Source organism: Hyperoodon ampullatus, assembly GCF_949752795.1.
Source record: "Hyperoodon ampullatus genome assembly, chromosome: 10".
Taxonomy (NCBI): Eukaryota; Metazoa; Chordata; class Mammalia; order Artiodactyla; family Ziphiidae; genus Hyperoodon; species Hyperoodon ampullatus.
In genome coordinates, this window is record NC_136923.1 from 6,079,805 (window position 1) to 6,100,197 (window position 20,393).

The 20,393-nt window shown below is 43.3% G+C and overlaps 1 protein-coding gene across 3 annotated transcripts in view; it reads left to right on the forward strand.

The window, feature by feature from the left end:
* Window positions 1-2,234: 2,234 nt before the first annotated feature.
* TAMM41 (TAM41 mitochondrial translocator assembly and maintenance homolog) overlaps window positions 2,235-20,393 on the forward strand; it is a gene marked incomplete at both ends in the record, with an annotated part of 108,840 nt that continues 90,681 nt past the window's right edge. For all 3 annotated transcript variants that reach the window (XM_079712361.1, XM_079712362.1, XM_079712363.1), the window contains 4 exons: window positions 2,235-2,369; window positions 4,794-4,976; window positions 7,407-7,499; window positions 14,687-14,837. In XM_079712361.1, the coding sequence (XP_079568487.1) occupies window positions 2,235-2,369; window positions 4,794-4,976; window positions 7,407-7,499; window positions 14,687-14,837 (562 nt within the window). The remainder of the gene's footprint in view (window positions 2,370-4,793; window positions 4,977-7,406; window positions 7,500-14,686; window positions 14,838-20,393) is intronic.

The following is a 20,393-nucleotide window of genomic DNA, read 5'->3' on the forward strand; positions in this document are numbered from 1 at the left end:
TCTCAGATTCTGGCCATCTGGGCAAGGGTAGTGTTTAGTCAGAATGAACGAAAATGCCTGTGTTCCCAGAAGGAGACTGAGCCGCACCATGTCTGCCTTCTACCGTTCTCTTCCTGGCCTTGTGGTGGCCATGGCAGCTGCTCCTCAACCTTGGTTGATGGAGTAAAACCAGCTGGTTTCCCATTCCCTTCCCTTGCCTCACAAGCTGCTCACTTTAGGAAGCTCTGAAACAAGGTGGTAAAGAGCTCGGCCTTTGGAGCTCAGGAGCCGTGGGTTCAAATCCTGACTTCGCCACACTCCTAACTGTGGGATTGGGGAAATCTGCTTCTCCTCTTAGGTGGTCTGTATCCTCTTGTGAAAAATGATAGTCTAAGAGAACCTGCCTCAGAGGTCTTTGCAATGAAGAGAATGGATAAGTATAGAGAATACTTGGAATAGAAAATAAACAATTGTCACCTATTATTATTGTCCTATCGATCGATCCTTCCTTGGTAGAATCTCCCATCTGTCTTCTGCTTGATAATCTCCTACCCATCCTTTAAGGCCTGGCTCAAATGCCATCACTGCAAAATCTCCTCTGGTCTCTCCCTGCACATCCAGAACTGATTGATGCTCCCTCATCATAGGTCCTGCAGGGCACTGGGTACCCAGCTTCACCACCACATGTTGTATTCTGGGTTTGCTTGTCTGTCTCCTCCATAGACCCTGAGTGCCTGCAAAGCATCATTCCTAGTCATCTTGACTTACCTCAGAGTTTGAATTCCAATAATCATTTTTCAAATTGAATTAATCCCATCCCTGCCTCTATCACCCCAGGCCAGGCAACTTAATTCACAATTAAACTATGGTAACAGCTTCCTAACTGGTCTCCCTGCCTCTCTTTCCCCACTCTGATCCAGGCTAACATTTGAGCCTGACAGGTCCCTGCTCAAAACCCTTCAAGGACCGAGTGGAATTGTAGGACATGGAGCCAGATTCTTCATTCCAGTTTTGCCACAGGCTGATGTGATCCCAAGCACATTGCTTTCTCTAACGCTTAGCTGCTTCATCTGTAAAATGAAGGCAATCACATCCTCCCACAAGGCAGAAGAGGGAACTCAATGAAAAATGCCTGTGAGTGCATAACTGTTACACAAATTTAGCTATTACTACTTGTGTTATTGTTGAGAGGACGTGATCATCAGGGAAGAAGGGAAGAGTATCTGAAAAGTCTCTGTCTGGGGACTCAAACTACATCCTGAATGGCCCTGTGACCTGGAGCAAGTTTCTCTAGTTATACACAAAGAGGTGAGCTCTTCACCTGGGGTCCCGTTTCCACCAGAAACTGCATTTAATGTGCCCTTTTATGAGCCCAGTCCACAAAACGAAGGGGCAAATACTCCTCCCCATGCTTAAAATTAAATACAAATATCAGAGAACCTTGGTGCAGGCTTTTTGTTGTTGTTGTTGTTTTTGCTTTAACCATTTATGGAACACTTTCATACCCATTATCGGATTTGAAAAGGACTTTAATGGGAAGAAGGCACAGCAAATTCTTACCATTAATAATCTCTGGATGGTGGGATTGGGGGTGATTTTAACCTTATTTGTGTCTTCCTAAACCTTCAAAATCTTCTGCAGTTTTGGAGCTGCATAGAGACATGGTTACACACGTTGCTAATGCAGTAAATGCCACTGAATTGTAAAGCGTACAATTTTAGGTTATATGAATTTCACCTCATCAAAAAGATGGTCTGCAATACTACACGCATGATTTCCTAGTCACTTATTAAAATGTGGTTTGAGGGGAGAACAAAAAAGAACTTTTATGGTTCAAAAGCAGTTCAATCAGCTGTTACTTGCCCCCACTCATGTCCAGGTCACCGTCCCAGGCTGCCAGCCTGCAGTTCGCTCCTCCGACCACAAGGGGTCTCTGCGAAGGCCTCGCGTCCCCGCTCGCGCGCGAACGCCTGCTCTTACTCTTGCGCCTTCGGAGCACGTGTGCGTGCAGGAGGCGTGGCCCGGGGTGGGCGCTAGACCGGCCCGACCGACGCTTATCTGGTTGCTTGCCGGGTGCCTACCCGCCTCGTGTGTGACTGGTGTGCAGCCCCGAGTCCTTGCCAGCTCCTCCACTCCCCGCCCCCGGCTCCAGCTTTCTCCCGTCTGGGCCGGTCCCCGGCTTCCATCTCCCACCCTGAGCGGGTACTCGTTCCCCGGCTGCTGCCTCCAAGGGTCCCTGTCTGAGCCCCGGCCCCATGGCTCTGCAGGCTTTGCAGAGCTCGGGGGTGGCCTTTCGCAAGATCCTGTCTCACTTCCCCGAGGAGCTGAGCCTGGCTTTCGCCTACGGCTCGGGGGTGTACCGCCAGGCGGGGCCCAACTCAGACCAGAAGGTGAGCCCGGGCCGGCCCCACGCCGGGAATGTTCTCACGAGTTCCCTTTGCCTTCCGGTCCCTCCAGAGTCCTAGAGCTGCCTGTCTGCTCTGCGCACTCCACGTATCAACTGGCAAAGTACAAACCGAACAAAAGTGCTCCTAGTAGAACGATAGCGTGAGCTGAGTTTTGAAGGATACGTAGGAGTCAGCTTAGGTCTAGAGCGGGAGGTGCAATCATGCCGGAGGGAAGAGCTGATGCAGCGACAAGATGGAAGAAAGGAAGAGAAATATTTGCCAGGAGCTAGTTCAGTGTTCCCAGCCTCGGCTGAATATTGGAGTTTTCTGGGAAGCTTAAAAAAATACAGATATCTGGGTTCCAGCTGCGGAGATTGAGATTTAATTGGTCTGAGATGAGCCTGGGCTTCAGGAACTTTAAAAACTTCCCAGGTGATTCTACTACGCAGCCAAGCTTGAGAACCACGTCTCTGGTTGTAGGAGAAAATACAAAATGATTCTCCTGACTTGGGGAAGCTGACGGACTGATTGTAGGGTCAGGGCACGGGCAGTGACGTTTACTGACCGCGGAAGTTAGTGATAAGCAGTATATTTGCCCCTGCTCAGGACATTTAACAGGAGTCTGCTTAGGGCTAGGCATTGTTCTCTTCAGAGTTGGCTGAGCACAACAGTAGTGAGGGTACAGTTTTCCTTGTGATTGCAGTTTTTTTTTTCTTCTGCAAATGGAAAAAAACTTTGCTTCCAAGGTGGCGACAAGATTCAAGACATAGCAGACAAGTGGCAGGCAGATATTTTCCATTTAAATGAGGCTTTTAATTGACTTTGATACAGCTTTTGAGCTCTTGCTGAATTAATGTAAAAGGAGCGCGAGTCTAGATAGAGATGTTTTCTGTCTGTGCAACTCGTGTTCTGGACTGGGTTTCTTTAATAAATGAAGGAAATGGTAGTGTGTAGTTTGCACTAGGGCCTCGTGGATTTGGACACCTGGCTGTAATCTGTCTTTCAGTTAACCTTCGTCTCTTCGCTTCCTGGTGAGGCCGTCTGTACCGTTGCTTGGATTTCCTGTTTCCCACCTATACTAGTATTTAAGTAATAGTTTTCTTTAAATTGAGAGCATATGAGAAATTACAGATTTGGAGCATATAGGTTGGGCAACCTAACTGTAGTTTGCAATAGGCTAGTTATTTTCTTGTAACATACATTAACATAAATTTTTAAAAAACATGTCCACCCCAAATCTTAAGTATCACCCACCACTGGTTTGTGGATCACACTGTGGGAAACTCAGAACAGGCCTTGGCCTCCTGATTCTATAGACGCCTCTTCATTTTCCTGTGTAGATTTTCCTTTGAGCAGACCTGGAATTCCCTCCAAGAAAAGGTCCTTCATTTTCCCTCACCCTCATTCCCTACAAGTTAACAAGTAAACTCCAGCACCTAAGTCTCTCCCAGATGAGCCCCTGCCCTCAGTGCCTTAGTGGCAGTTAGCCTCGTGTGGTGTTCCATCCTTTAGTCTCTCCTCCTCCCTTTCTACTGCAGGAACATTTCTTAGCATGCAACCAGCCTCCCTCTCTGGTCCCATCTCCCGCCACTCCCCTGCCTGCGTCCCATTCCAGTCCTACCGGCTCTCATCTCCACAAGAATGTTTTCCCCTAACAGCACTCCCTCCCTTCCTCAGGCCTCCTAGTACTTCACCAAGCCCGCTTAACTTGCACATTCTTTTAAGACTCAGACTTATCAGAGTCTGGAAGAATGTAAACCTGTAGGAAAACTCCTCCTTCTTCTCTGACCCCACTCTGAGTGAAATTAGTGCATTTTGTGTTCTTCTACCAAGTTTTTGCTAGCAACCTGTCTGTTCTCCCCAGTAGACTTTGAGGTCTTTACCTCTATCCCAGGACCTATGGGTGAGAGTTAAATTAACTTATTGCCCTTTACATAACGCTTTATAGAGCTTGTCCATATGGTGTTATTTGATCTGGAAGAAAAGTAGAGCACGTTTAACTAGATTTAGATGAAAGACTGTGGCAAAGTGGTCCAGCACAGAATTTGGAGCCAGATTATGTCTGTCACTCAGTAGCCATGTGTCCTTGGGCAAGGAACTTACTCTGTGCCTTGGTTTTCCTTTCCTATAAAAATGAGATAATGACAGTACCTACCTGGTAGGATTGTTTTGAGGCTAAAAAGAGTTACTATATGTATAATATATAAAGTGTTTAAAAGAGGTCCGGAACATCAATAAGTGTTACTGTTGTTATGTGAGTTGACAAAAACGAAGCACAGATTGGTTCCAGGGACTTGCTTAAGTTTCTGATGACAGCCCTGGGTCTGCTGTTAATCACAGTAGCATAGAGCCTTAGAGCTTTCCACTCTGCCTAGGTGCCTTTCTAGGAATTAAAACTAAAATTATTCTCTTTTCTTCACCTCCCAGGATGCCATGCTGGACTTCGTGTTCACAGTCGATGACCCTGTTGCATGGCATTCAAAGAACCTGAAGAAAAACTGGAACCATTACTCTTTCCTAAAAGTTCTGGGGCCCAGGTTTATCACCACTGTCCAGAATAACTACGGCGCCGGGGTTTACTACAACCCATTGATCATGTGTGATGGGAGGGTAAGTGACTGCGGGCCTTTGTCTTAACTTGGGTGGTTATTAACCTTTGTTAATAGAATAAGCTAAATAAATGTGTTCTTACAGTTAGGAAATGTTCACACTTTTGCTGGATGAAGGTGGTGAATGTGACTTTTTTTATTTTTTGCCTTTGGCCAAATTGTTTTGGTTCTCAAATTTTAGTGTGCATCAAACTCACCTGGAGTGCCTGTAGGACACACAGATTGCTGGTTCCCACCCCCAGAGTTCCTGATTCAGTAGGTCTGGGGTAGGGTTTGAGGATTTGCATTTTTAAAAAACTGAGCGGTAATTGTCATATAACATTGTAGTAGTTTTAGGTGTGCAACATAGTGATTAGATATTTATATATATATAGAGAGAGTGAGATGATCACAGTAAGTCTAGGTAACATCCATCACCACGTATATTTACAATTGTTTTTTTTTCTGGTGATGGGAACTTTTAAGGTTTACTCTCTTAGCAACAAAGATTTGCATTTCTAACAAGCTTTCAAACGTTGCTGATGCTACTGGTCTGAAACAAACTTTGAGAACCACTGGTTTGGGCAGTGGGAGGAATAGGCAGGCCCACTGTGGATCAGGGAGGAAATTAATCTTATCTACATACAGAGGGGCAGACACTCCCAGAAAGAAGTTGCAAGTGGAGAGGGTATCATAGGAGAGGGTCTTATAGGAGAGGGTCTCATAGGTCGATGGGAGCACGTGGTGCCTCTTGTTGCCATCGGGTGGGTGGAATTTGATGAGGAGTATTGGAGAGCCGGTGAGAACCCGGATCCCAGCAGAGGGTTGTGTGACAGCAGGAACCCTGCCCAGCCGTCTTTCATGTGGAGGCCCCGGGCTCTACAAGGGCTTCCAGGCAGGACCCCAGTCTGAGAGGACCAATGGGGAACTGAGTCAGATGCCTCCTAGAGGTCAGCTGCGCTGAGGGTGACCCTGCTGTGCCAGCTTTGTTCCATGCTGCTGAGGGCTTAGAGCAGTCATCCTTTGATGTGCAGACGAGTCACCTGAGGCTCTTTTTGAAATGCAGATTCTGATTCAGTTGGTCTGGAATGGAGCCTGATATTCTGCATCTGGTGATGCTGGTGCTACTGGTCAGTGGACCCCACTTTGAAGGGCAGGAGGTTGGAGTACTGACTTGAGAAGGATTTTGAAGACCTATCTGAATGTGGCTGGAATGAGTGCTGTGACTGATTGGTGACGTCTTTGGGCCATACATTTACTTTTCTGGTTAAGGTCCCATCCGACACCACCTGTGGTTTGCAGATGAGGAAACCAAGGCTCGGAGAGAGGAAATGACCTCCCTAAGGTCTTGCAGCTAGTTAGTGACAGGCCCCTGTGATGTTCCCATGACCTCTCAGCTGTTACACGCCTGCAGCAAGAAGGGCTGTCTGCAATCCTGTGGCCAGAGCGGAGGGAAGAAGGTTGTTCAGCCCAGCCTTGCACGTCTGCTCTAGTCCTGCCAGACGCGTAGCTGTGTTCTTTCTCCATATCAATATTATGCTGAGCCGATCTCTAATTAGTAGTTTCAAATCATATTACAATCTCCAGTAACCCAATGTTTGGGCATAATTATGTGCCAAAGGGACTGTACTTTTTAATTGAAATTCTTTAGCTACTTTTTAGATCTTTGCAGCCTGAGAAGGCTGTTTGGGTACTGAAGTTCAGTGAAGTGAGTCTGAAGATATTTGTTGAAGCAAATGGGATTTCATAACCTGGAACAACTGCATTCAGGGTTTGTGTGAATTACTATTGAAATGAGCTTGACCATAATTCCATGTGTTCAGCACTGATAAAGAGGTTTTATTTTTGAATGTTGCTTTTTGATTATAAAAGCATTTGAAAGAGCCTATAGTGAAAGAGAAATTCACCATGTAAAGGATGTCAGTGAAGACGTTAAAGAAAATTTCTTGTGCTTTGTAATGAAACAAACATTGGAAGCCCAGACTGAAATTCAGGGACCTAGTTTAACTCTGCTGTACGTGGTGCCATCTTGGGCACATCATTTATTCTCTCTGAGCTTCAGGTTTCTTATTTCTCAAATGAGAAACGTGAACTATGTTATCACTTCTTGAAGTGTCTGTGGTGAAGGACCAGTTTTTTTATTTCCAGTCCACTGAGGACCAGTACCAGACAGCCTCTAAGAGCTACCCTGCCTCTAACGTCACACGAGCCTGAGTTAAAACAGTGGTCACTTCACCTCGAATACCTGAGGAAACACACAGTCTTGGAAACTAATCCTTTGCAAAAGATTTTGTGGAGATGTGTATTTTTACAAGGTAGGCAGTTTAAGTGGCTTTGGAAATCAAGCTTCTGCTCTGGTCAGAAATTTATTTTATTTCTTTATGTTTTGTACTTGCGTAAGCATCAGTGTGGTATTTTGCTATTTTTCATGCCCATTTCTTTTCTTTTCCAGCTTATCAAATATGGCATTATTAGCACTAGTGTTTTGATCGAAGATCTCCTCGACTGGAATAACTTATACATCGCTGGACGACTCCAAAAACCGGTGAGTGTTTCATTAGGGACGTCTCTCCTCTCTGAACCTCACCTTACTTTGATCTTTGTGATTGCAGTGACGTAGAAATGAGCTTCACACTCCTTTCCCTCCCTGCAGAATTTGTTGCCAAACAGTATCCAAGGATTACCCACACTGCTCCCTCCCTCCCTCCCTCTCAAGATTCTCCAGTTGTCTGAATGGATCAGGTTCAGAGTCAGTCCGTTGGGCTGGGGAGGATGGCAGAAGAGGTGTCCAGTGCCTTGGTGGAGCCTCTGTCCGCCTCCCCAGACCGCCACCTCTTCTGGAATGCAAGTGCCATGGGGCACTGTTTGTCCAGTGATTTGTCCCAACAGTGCCTGGGATGATGCCTGGCATGTAGTACGCATTCAGCAAATATTTGTTGAATAAGTGAATGAGACAGGTCATCATTCTGGGGCAAGTGGACTCTGATCCCCTTTATTCTCCTCCTCAGGCCCTACCCTCATTTGGGACATTGCTGGAGTAGGCTGTAGGGGCAGGCTTCTCCGGCTTTACTAGAAATGGAAACAAACAGAAAACAGAAAAAAGTCGAGAGGACTTGAACTTTTGACTCGCATTCACAAATTATCAGGTTTCTTCTTTTTTGCAGTTGTATAGTCTGTTTTCTGAGAAGGGGTATTTTCGTAGTTTAAGAACTATTTGAGGACTTCCCTGGTGGTCCAGTGGTAAAGAATTTGCCTTCCAATGAAGGGGACTCAGGTTCGATCCCTGATCGGGGAACTAAGATCCCACATGCTGCAGGGCAACTAAGCCCGCGCGCCACAACTATTGAGCTCACGCGCCTCAACAAGAGAGCCTGCGTGCTGCAAACTACAGAGTCCACGCGCTCTGGAGCCCGCGCTCCACAACTAGAGAGAAAACCCACATGCCACAACTAGAGAGAAGCCTGCACGCTGCAATGAAAGATCCTGCATGCCGCAATGAGGATCCCACGTGCCACAACTAAGACCCAGTGCAGCCAAAAAAAATTTTTTAATAAAATTAAACAAAAAAAAAAAGAACTATTTGTAGTTGTCACAGTTGCTAATCTCCCAGCAAGGAAGAATTTTCTCTGTGCTGTCAGAGGGTCTTAGGTCCCAAAGAGGGTTCAGGAATTATTCCCAAATGCCTCTCATGGGTGACTATGCTGCTCCTTTTTTGTCAGCTATGGCAAGAAATTAAAGAAATTTATACAGTCCTAGCTTACTTGGTTGTGTCATAAAACCTCTATTGATATATTTGGGAGGTTCAGATTCTCTTGCCTTGTATCTGGGCTTAAAATTTAATAGTGTAGGTCATTAAGACATACAGAAGCATTTGATCAAGGTGATAGTTACATGGGTACATCCATGTATAAATATTTGTCAAGCCATGCTGATTAGATTTGTTTGCTTTACTGTACAGTATATAATTTTTACTTCAGTAAAAACACGTTTTAAGTCTGGAAACAATAGGTTACTGATTGAATTTCCTATTTATGTAGATGAATTTCTCATTTCTAGGCTGGATAACTAGTAAGCCTCATAATTAAGCAAATAAATGTAATTGGAAATTTGTAAATATTCCTTTTCTTTCCAAGTTCCTTTTTAAATATACAAAATATGTAGTTTGATAGGAAGATTAATAAACGTGGAATTAGAAGCCTTGGGCCTTGTTCATTCCTGCTACTTATTAGCTGTTTATGTGTTCTTAGGCAAGTTGTTTTACCTTTCTGAACCTCAGGTAGTTTCCCTGTAGAATGGGAGTAGCAATCCTTGCCCTGCCTACTTCACAAAGGTGTTGAAAATTGGAAGCAGAATGGTAATGGTGGAAAGGACACAGGTGTTTTAGAATCAGACAGATCTGGGGTTTGGGTCCCAGCTCTGACACTCCCCAGCTGTGTGACCCTGCACCAGTGACTTAATCTCCCTGGGCCTTGTGACACCCTTACCTGGGGACAAGGCCAGTGACACCGACCTCAAAAGGTGTTTGAGAAATGCCTAGATCTGAAATGTCTGGCGTCTAGTAGACACTCAGGAAACAATCTTTCTCTTCTCTCTGTCCTCGCCTGTCTCAGAGTTATTTTGAGATAAAATGAGATATTGAATGTGAAAATGTTATATTATTCTCTGTACTATGTTTTGTGCTTGGAATAGTTCAAGTTATTTTTAGAAATAGGCTGTAGAAAACTATAATGCCATGAAATCTCAGAATGTAAGAACTAGAAATGACCTCACATTTCATCTAAATGTCATGTATCCTAAAAAAATAAAAACATCAATTCAAGACAAGTAGTGACAGCTACACTCAGATTAAACAAAACTGCATTTCTCAGCTAACTTGGAAAAGAAAATGTTCTTTATAACAGTGACTGCCCCTCCAACTTATTAAGAAGCTTCTAGCACAAGAAAATTAAACAATCTTAAACACCATTTGAGGTGTTGAACATGACACGATTTTTAAAAATCAAAAATCATAAATGGGTGAATTAACTCTTCCACCCACACCTGCCTCCAGTTTCCCTTTCCCGCAGAAATCACTGTTAACTGGAGAATTCTTAGGATAACTATCTTTAAACTAACTATTTTTACCTCTAGGTGGCAGCACATATTAATCAAACTCGATGAAACAAATCCGATGAAAAGAAAGGGTTGGTAGCATTTTGGACAAAAATAATGGGTGACTATCTTAAGAAAGAATTATGAGAGTGAGTGTGAATTTTTTGTTTTTATGTGTTTTAAAACGAGTTACATAAACTTATATTGTCTAAAGCTCTAAAATTATCTTCCATATTGCAAATAGAGTCGAATTTCTCAGTCACTAGCAATTTAAGTCTTTAAAAGGAATATGCAGGGGATATATGGGAACTCTCTGTACTTCCCATTTGGTTTTGCTGTGGACCTTAACCTGCTCTAAAACATAAAGTTCACTATCAAAAAAATATATAAAGGAGTAGTTTGCTTAAAAAATGGACATTTCTGGAAAAAGCTGAGTGCAAGTTAAATTTCTATCAGACTTTAACCATTTACCTTCCTCATAATTGAGGCGATAACCCATTTTTACTTCTAGTGCAGCTTTAAGTTTGAGTTATTTACCAATCAGTCTTCCAAGTCAAGAAACATGAAAAGTATTTAATAGAACCTTGTTGTGGCCAATCTTTTTTTTTTTTTTTTTTTTTGCGGTACGTGGGGCTCTCACTGTTGTGGCCTCTCCCATTGCGGAGCACAGGCTCCGGACACGCAGGCTCAGCGGCCATGGCTCACAGGCCCAGCCGCTCCACAGCATGTGGGATCTTCCCGGACCAGGGCACGAACCCGTGTCCCCTGCATCGGCAGGCGGACTCTCAACCACTGCGCCACCAGAGAAGCCCCAGTGGCCAATCTTTTTTTAAGTCAGAAGTCGTCTAAAGTAGTATTTGCACTTCTCTAATTTATTTAATGTAAGTTGGATTTTTGTATTTCATGTTGTTCTGTATTTCATGTATAGATAATATGGCTTGAATTTTTAAAGCATTCACATTGGCAAACAAGGGTATTTTGCCACCTTGTTAAGAGGATTTTAATTTATTTAATTTATTTTATTTAATTTATTTTAATGTATTCATTCCATTTTACTTGCTAGTCATACAGCTTTTTATAACAGGTTTACTGAGATATAATCACATACCATATAATTCAGCCCTTTAAAGTGTACAATTCAGTGGTTGTTAGTATATTCACAGTTTGCAAGCATCACCATATTGTAACTCTGTTGATTTACTTTTTTGTAGATAGTAAAATCCCAGTGGTATAAAAGGTCCCTGAATGGGAGTTGGAAAGCCTGGCTTACTAGTCTTGGCTCTGCCCGGCTGAGAGCAAATCTTTGGACTTCTAGCCTTGGAAATGAAAAGATTAAGCCATTGATGTACTTATTCAAAAGACAACTACGTTTTTTTTTCTGTGCATGCCAAAAGAATTTTTTTAAAAACCACCACATTGCTAGCCTCAAGAGCCCGTAGTCCAACAGGTAGATGAAAAGGTTTTTTTTAATCCAGCTCAAATGTTCACTGTTTCTTTTTGGTCCTCAAGCAAAAATTAGCCTTTCTGTTCATTTGGAATGGAAAACTACTGCGGGAAGTGTCATTTGGTTAATGGTCGAGTCTTTGAACACGAGGTAGGACTGTGTTCTTTGTGCCTATAACTTCACTCTTTGCAATTCAAGCTCTGTCTCCATGTGACTATTATAGAGGAGACCACATGTGACTTTCTCTTTTTTTCTATCTTGAAAGGTACTCACAAATCTCTCAAGTTGGGCTTTTGAAAGTCCCTTCAAGTGTTGCCCCTTCCTCTCTCCAGTAAAGATTTTCCCCTTGGCAGTAGTGCTAATGCTATATCTGTGGTTCAGTTCAGGGCATTCCCAGTAAGATACAAACAGCTATTCACAAATCTGAGGACTTTCTTTTTTTCCCAGGCCTCTCTGGCAGGGTCCCAAGAGTTCACTGGCTTTTTACTCTGAACAACAAATAACAGTGCTTCTGAGACAAGTTGCTAGTTCACCTTACACTGAGAACCAGATCAGCACAGTAGCAGAGTCTTCTGAACTGACATTTTTCCTTTGAGTAAGGGTGCTTTTATTTTCACTCTCTTAACCTTAAGTAGCAAACAGACTGCCTTTTTTTTTTTTTTAAACAACCTTACGTAGACACTTTCTTGGAGAACAAGGGTATTTCACAGAAAAGAAAATTTCCCCAAACTTACTCTTTCCTTTGCATCTTTGTTAGTATCTCAAAATAACTTCTATTTCCATTGAGTTTCTGTAAACAGTCCCCCCACACACACACACACACACAAAAGAGGGTGAGGAATTATTGAGCAGGACCTGGTGAATGAGGATGAAGAATAGGAATTTGGAAGTAAACAGGCTTCACAGGCTCACTTCACGAATCCTGGGTCCTGGTACGGTGTGCCACTGTTCCTCGTGGGGAGATCTTTTAACCCTCTGGGCCTCAGTTTCCCCGTTAGTGAGATGAGGAGGTTGCCCTCCTAGATCCTTGATTCTGTATGGAGTGTAAGGCAGGAACGTTATTCAAGGAATAGACATAGGAATTATAATAGGACCTTAAATTTTGTTTTAATCATCTTTCAAGATTAAAAGTTAACAAGAACAGAATGCATGAGGATAACTCAAAATATTTAGAGCTGGATTTGCCAAGTACAAGGGTGTTACCCTGATTTTTGCCATCAACTCATTATGCAACCTTGGGCAGATCCTGCTCCTGGACGGCTCCTTGCTTTGACTATCTGCAGATGTTCGCAGTAATACTGAACTCACCCAAGTGCTGCAAGGCTTAATCCAGGCCATTAAGTCCTTGTAATTATGAGGGAGGAGGTGGTAGTATGGAATTAAGTGGCTTACCTATCACATGAGAGGTTTGTACGTTATAAATATTCCCTTAAAAAAAAGTAGGGACAAAAGGTAAAAGACAGATTTTAGGTTCTTAAGCCAGATTTATAAAATAGTTATGTTTCTAATATTGCTTTTCACAATTAATAAAAAAAATTAGAGAAGAAACTATACTTGGGGATATACATCATTCCTGTCTTTCCTTGCTATCTAATAAAATTTTAGTTTGGAGTTTCTCATACTGTATGTGTCTTTTATGTGCCATCTGAATTTTGTCAGAAATTATCTATATTTGATAAATAAAAGGCAATTTAAGCCCTACTTTCTAGAACACGAGAAAAATGTGGTGACAGCACTAAATGATTTAGAGATGGTGGTTACATTTCAGATACATGGGTGTCCTTATTAGGGATTTCTAGACACTTCGCTTGTTGAGAAAATCAGTCAGAAGCAACATGATAGTTTAAGATTATGTCAGGAGTGCAAATTGGCACAATCGCTACAAAGAGCAATTTGGCAATTCTAGTTCAAAGTAAATATACACCTTAGAGCAGTGGTTCTCAAAATGTGGACCCTGGACCAGCAGCATCAACATTACCTGGGAACCTGTTAGAAATGTACATTTTCAGGCCTCATCCAGGCCTACTGAGTCAGAAACACTGGAGGATGGGCCTAATAATATGTGGGGTTTTTTTTTTTTTTTTGGCTGCGTTGGGTCTTTGTTGCTGCGCACGGGCTTTCTCTAGTTGTGGTGCACGGGCCTCTCGTTGCGGTGGCTTCTCGTTGTGGAGCACAGGCTCTAGGCGCGCAGGCTTCAATAGTTGCGGCATGCAGGCTCTGGAGCGCAGGTTCAGTATTTGTGGCACACAGGCTTAGTTGCTCCATGGCATGTGGGATCTTCCTGGACCAGGGATCAAACCCATGTCCCTTGCATTGGCAGGCAGATTCTTAACTACTGCGCCACCAGGAAAGTCCCATAATATGTGTTTTAACAAGCCCTGCAGGAGATTCTGATGCTTACTAAAGGTGAGAACCCCTGGCTCAGAGAAACGCTTGCGTTGTGCACCAAGAAACACACAAGGAATCTCACTTCAGCTGCGGCTTCAGATGAAACATCTCATTTAATCTTCCCAGCAACCTTATAAGCTTGGTTCGGTTATTAACCCTGTTTTACTGATAAGGAATGATGCCCATAGTCACAGAGCTAGTAAGAGATGGAGCTAGGACTTGAACACATTCTCTTAACTGCAGTGCAGTCTTTAAAACCAGTCAGAACACACTGGAGCAATTTCTATCTTGATGGATTGGGAGAAGTCAAAGATAGCAGATTCTACTGTAGCTAATTTTCTTTCCCTTTTCCTTAGGCACATTCAAAATCAGTTCAAAATAGAGCATGACCTGCTTAGGTTATGTATGGTTAAGAACAGAGGTGAGTTCTAAATAAAGAAGTAAAATGCCTTTGTCCACCATAAAATTAAGTGAAGAACAATGAGATTAAAAAATAAAAAAATACTAAATTTCCCAAAGGTCATTTATTCCATTTAGTACTGACTTCTTTTTCAAAACTCATGTTGAGTTTCCTCATTTAAGAACAATATTTGTTTTTCTTTCCTATGTTACGAGTTCTCTGATTTGGGCTTAAAACAGGAGACTCTGGAATTGCTTATTAGAATAATAAATATTTCATGTCAACTGGCCTAATACTCAAAGATCTTCAGGGCTAAGTGTTTAGGACAGTTCCAGTGTATGTATAAACACATAGATTGGGCAATACTCCACTTCTGGAATTTTTCTTCTGAATGTTCTGCTTTTTCCAGGTGAAAATCGTAGCAATGAATGAGAATGTCGCTCTCAGGTCAGCCCTGGATAAAAATCTGAAGAGTGCTGTGACCGCTGCTTTCCTCATGCTCCCCGAAAGCTTTTCTGAGGAAGACCTGTTTATAGAGATTGCCAGACTCTCATATTCAGGTCAGTAGGTTTCATGCCCGTACTTTCTACAGGAAGGAGATTCGCTGTTGGAAGACTGTGCAGGCCAGACACCCTGCCCCTCGCCCTGCACTGGAGCTGCAGCAGCCAAGGCTCGAATCCCACCACCTCTTTGAAGGTCGCTGCAGGAGTTCTTTGATTTCCCTCCTTGCCCCCAGGGTCTCTTCCTTTCCACATCTCTACATAGGGTAATCTTTTTGTTGTTGTTATTGTTCAATTTTATTTTGAAACAATTTCAAAGGTACAGAGAAGTTTCAGTAATGATCCAGAAAACTGCCATGTGCCCTGTCCCCAGAAATGTTTCGCCACACTTGTTTTATCATTCTGTATCCGTGATTTTCAAAAGCTAGTGAGCAGCTGAATCCTCTGGAGGGCTTGTTAGAACAGACAAGACGGCTGATTTGGGGGGTCTGGGATGAGGCCCAAGAATCTGTGTGTCTAGCAAGGTCCTGGTGATGCTGGTGCTCCTCCAGGGATCCCACGTTGAGAACCACTGCTCCCTCTGTATGTGTAAATACTCCATATTATATATATTTTTCTGAACTATTAGAGTGTAGGTCACAGATATCACGTCCCCTTTAGGCCAGATACTTCAGTACTTGTTTCCTAAGAACAAGGACATTCTCTTACATAACCACAGTACAGTCACCAAATTCAGGAAATTTAACATCAATACAGCACTTCCGTCAAATTGATGTTCCTTATTCCAGAGGTTGTCGGTTGTCCCAATAATGTCCTTTATACTATATTTTTCCTTCAAGTACATGATTCAGTCAAGGATCATATATTGTACTTAGATGCCATGTCTCTTTTATCTTTTAATTTGTAATGTTTCCTCAGCCTTTCTTTGTCTTGCATGACATTCACATATTTGAAGTCTACAGACCAGTGATGTTGGTGCCCTGACAAGCAGCGTTTTCTCCTTTCTAAGCAAACTCTGGGGAGACATTTGAAGGTGAGGCATATACGCTGCTTCTTACCAAACTTGCCCTCCTAGTGTGAATTTCCACTGACGGTCCTTGCTTGAGCCAGTCTTTACTCTGATGGGCACAAAGTGGAGACTTGCCCACTCCGTCTTTCCTCACATTAAGGAAAGCTTGCCCTCCTTCCCCATTCATCTCTTTATTTATCTAAATTTTAACTTCCTTTCCCCTTAAACCAGTTGTGCTCCTCAGAGATGTCAGGGCACAGGGGAGGCTGAGAGGGCGGATCCCGACCCCCTCACCACACCCCACTGATCTTTTTAACGTGTTAAGGGTCCGTGTAAAACTCTGTTTACAAAAAAATAGCCTGCTACTTAAAAAATTGTTTGAAAACCACTATCTTAAATAAGTATCCTCTTTCCCAACTTTTAAGTGTGAGTCAAAGAACTCTATACTCAAAAAATTGCAAAGGCAGTTGACTCATTTTCTGAATCCCTGTACAGATAAGATTTCATGGAAACGCACTGCTGAAAGAGATCTGAAAGGTCTTGTTCTTCAGTCTTTTTCCCAAAATGTGTGTGCTGTGACCATAGCTGTCATTGCAACACGGCCAAGAAAGGAGGTGACATAACCTTGGTCTTGGTTGCTTCCAGCTTCTCATGGCAAAGGCAGGGGAGCAGGCGTGGCGTGGCTGCCTCCAGGATGAACACGTGGGGAGGGCCTCTGGGTACCTCCCTCCCCACGCTCCCCTGTGAGACAGGGGGGACCAGAAGCCTTTTGTTGACTTCGTGGGAGAAGATGCAGAGCCGTTCTCTGCTCTGCCCACGTTGTCAAGATCAGCATAGTGTTAGGTGGATTCCAGTTCTCTGTACAGTCAGAACAGTGACTAAAGACATTTATCGGAGCTTATCACTGCTCCCACCTATTTGCAGACTTCAAGTCGGCACTCAGGCTGCTCTCAGTCTTGAGCTGAGTTGTGCTCTGCCTCCTGGAAGGACTGTGTCTTATGCTCCTGGCTTCTCCTCTTGTTCAGTAAACACTTGCTGATTCATAGCAGTATCATCCTCTGTGTCGCTTCTTCTGTAATATTTATTAAGGGCTGCTGTATAGAGATGCTGTTCCAGACACAGATAAGGAGGTCAGTAAGTAGGCAGATAGATATGTAGGTAGGTGGATGGATCATTTATTCCTTTATTCCAATACTGAATCCTCGTACTACAGCCCTGTTTGTTCAACAAATGTGTGTTGTGTGTCTTCCCTGTGGCACACACTGTGCTAGGCCTGGGTGCACACTAGCAAGCGTGACGCGAGTGAAACTCCTCGTGGAGTTTCTGGTCTTTTAGGGAGAGGCAGACAGTAAAGAAGCAATAAGGCAGTTTGAGATCGCGCTAAGTGCCGTGAAGAGAAGAAAATATATCAGGCTGAGGGTAAGGCTGTCTCACAGTGGGTAGTCCAGGAAGGCACTCTGAGTGCTGACACGGAGCGTAGGTGGAAATAGTGACAAGGAGCTGGCCCTGGGCTGTTGGGGGAAGAGCTGGCAGAGGAAGCGGGCTGCTCCCCACGGCCGGGTCTCGCACCTCGCCGTGTCTGACTCCAGCCCCTCAGCCTCCGGTCACTTCCAATTCTCATCTTGCCGCTTCCTGTTGTTTGTGATTGCTTAACCCAGATTTGGATCTGAGAATTTGGCCAAGTAGCCTACATTACTCATTTCAAAGAGGTTGGCTTCTTTTTCCCGCAAAACTTAGGACACAATACTTGCCAGTCCTCTCCAGAGGGACTAATGCCAACACTGTGTAGTCCCTACCTTAGAATGAGACATTTTCCAAAAAGTCTTCTGTAAGCCAGTTGTTTAGACTGGGGATATATTTTCCCATTGGAACAACATTGTATATGATGGTTGTTCCTAAGCCAGGACACAGTATAATTAATGGTTACCTAGCCCTTAATATGATGGAACTATACTAGGAGAGTGCACATGGGGAAGGATATAAGCCCTGCAGGCAGGTGTCCTTCATAGGTATGAGACTTGCCCCAGGCGATGTGTTGAAAGGCAAGCTTTTCTACCTGCCTTTCTTAGGCTTCTGAGAACCCAGTATCCTTGAATTGATCAGATTCTATCCCTTGGGCAAACTACCTAAACCTCCCAAGCCCTCAGAATATTCCAGACTTTAAATTACCCACCAAACTATTTTTATTTCCAACTTAGATATTTATTTTCCACCTGGTTCCAGTTGAGAGAGAGAATATGTTGTCCCTCACCTGTGAAATTCAACATTTCTCCCAGGCGGGGTCGGGAGGGACACAGAGAAAACAGTGTCTCTGTGTTATTGGACACGTTCCTGCCAGTAATTACTGGCAGAGGCAAGATCTGTCAGTATTGCTAGTAGTAATAATAACCCCTATATTTTATGCAGTATTTAAGGATCACTTTAACTGCCCTGGGGTCAGTATTTGTGGCATTAATGTTATAAATGATGGTGAGAAAGGAGTAGGTGGATGATGAGAGCCTGCAAAATTGGGGAGGAGAAAGCTTTCTAATCCTTCAGTTATTCTTAGAAGTCAGCATTTAAGTAAACAGAAAAAGAAAACCAAATGAACTTTAAAGGGCCACCTTGAACATTCTTATGGAAGTACAAACTATTAAAATGACTAATTTTAGGTAATGATCCTGGTTTAATATTTATCAAGTGAATCAGCGTACCATAACATATGAAGAACTAAAGCTACAGTTTCTGCTGTAAAGAACTGCACATTAATAAACGTATACAGTCATGGTGAGTCAGTGGTAGATTTAAAAAACAGCCCATGTGGAAAAGGCAGGGGAGTGTGAAAAGCATGGCTTGTTTAGGGAAGAAGGAGCAGATTGACGAGACTCAGGTCCATGGCTATGGCAGGAGAAAGTCGCATTTTTTTATTGTGTACCAGGAATGACTCTGAATACTTTTGATCTAATAACTAGCTTAATCCTCACCACAACCCTTTGATTGGGTGCTCTATTATTGTCGCCATTTAACAGGTGAGAAAACCAAGGCCCAAATCTGTCTCAGGTCAGTTGTTTGGTAGACTAGTAGGTGGTGGAGCTGAAATCTTAGCCCACACTCTTAACCATTTAAATTCACTGCCTCTCTGGTATTTTGGAGAAGAGGTTAGGCTGGGGTTGTGCAGGGCATTGAATACAAAGTGAAGAGGTGGGAATTTGACAAGCAATACACAACTAAGAGCCACAGAAGTTTTCAAGCATTGCAAGTTGGTCCAAGATTTGTTGTTTTGGAAAGATAATTTTGCCAGCAGTGTGCAGGAGGGAAAGAGACTAAAAACAGGAAAGTTTTTTCATTCAGCATATAATTAGGGGAGTCTTCTCTGCCTGGCACCCTTGTAAGCTCTGGGGATGAAGGAAATAAACAAGGCAGGCACAGTCCCTGCCCTCCTGGGGCTTTCTTTGTAGGTAAAAAATCAGACAGCAAACACGTGGCAGCACAGAATAGGGGAGGAAGGAGAACGTTACTTTAGTGTAACCAGGGAAGGCCTCTCCCAAGGTGACGTTGGAACTGAGCACCAGCATCCGAGGACCCGTGAGCAGAGCCCGGTGAGAGGTGACCAGGCAGAGAGGAGTCAGTGGGGAGGATAGTTAGGACCGAGTCTGTGTCGGTTGCCCTAAATCTTTGGCCTCCGGAACTCCGCTGTGGCTCATGGCAGGCATCTGTGCATGTGTGTTGGGTGGATGGACAGAGCCCAGCAAGTCCGGATGGTGATGAAGCCTCGAACTAGGGCAGTGCCTCAGAGATGGGAACAGTTTCACGTGAAAATAATCAAGGTCAAACCCTTAACTGCTTCAATTAAGTATTCTATTGATATTTAGTACTTCGCTATTTTTTTTTCTAAGTCATAATATTACTTCATGGAAGGGAGCATTAATAAAGTGTTAAAAACCCAGTCAGACTCCTGGGTTCACGTCTTAGCTATAACCTTAATTAACTTTCTGCCTCCTTGTGACTCAGTTTTTCTCTCTCTAAAAAAGGTTTTTATAGAGATTAAATTAAATCATACATGTAAAGTGCTTAGCCCAGTGCCTGGCACGTAGTAAATGTTCAGTAAATGTTAGCCATTATTATTCTGGATACATGTTTGCTTGTATTAACACAGACACTTAGAAAGGGCAAGACTACAGTCAGATGTGAGTTTGAACACCAGCCTTGTGGAGGTGCTGGAACCTTTCTGAGCCTGTTTTCTTCTTTGTAAAACAGAAATAACTATCTCATAAAAAGGTTTCAATGAGATAATATTTATAAAAGCCCCCAGCTTCATACCTCATTGATGGTTGGGGCTCAGAAAATGACTGCTATTATTATTTATTACTATTATTGTGTGCTATTGCTGGCTATAGAGGTTTTCCTCAGGCTGAGACACCTTTATTCTCTCGATCATTCAGTGATTGGTGGGCGCTCAGGCTACCTCCATCCATCATTGTTTTATTAATGACACTGCTGCGACTCACTTTGGCCAAATTACTTTGGTATGGAAGGGGGCAGAGTTGGAAGTTGTCTAACTTCCTTGGACACATTCTCCAAATTGGACTTATGTTGTCAGTTATAATAATCATAAAACTTGTTACATG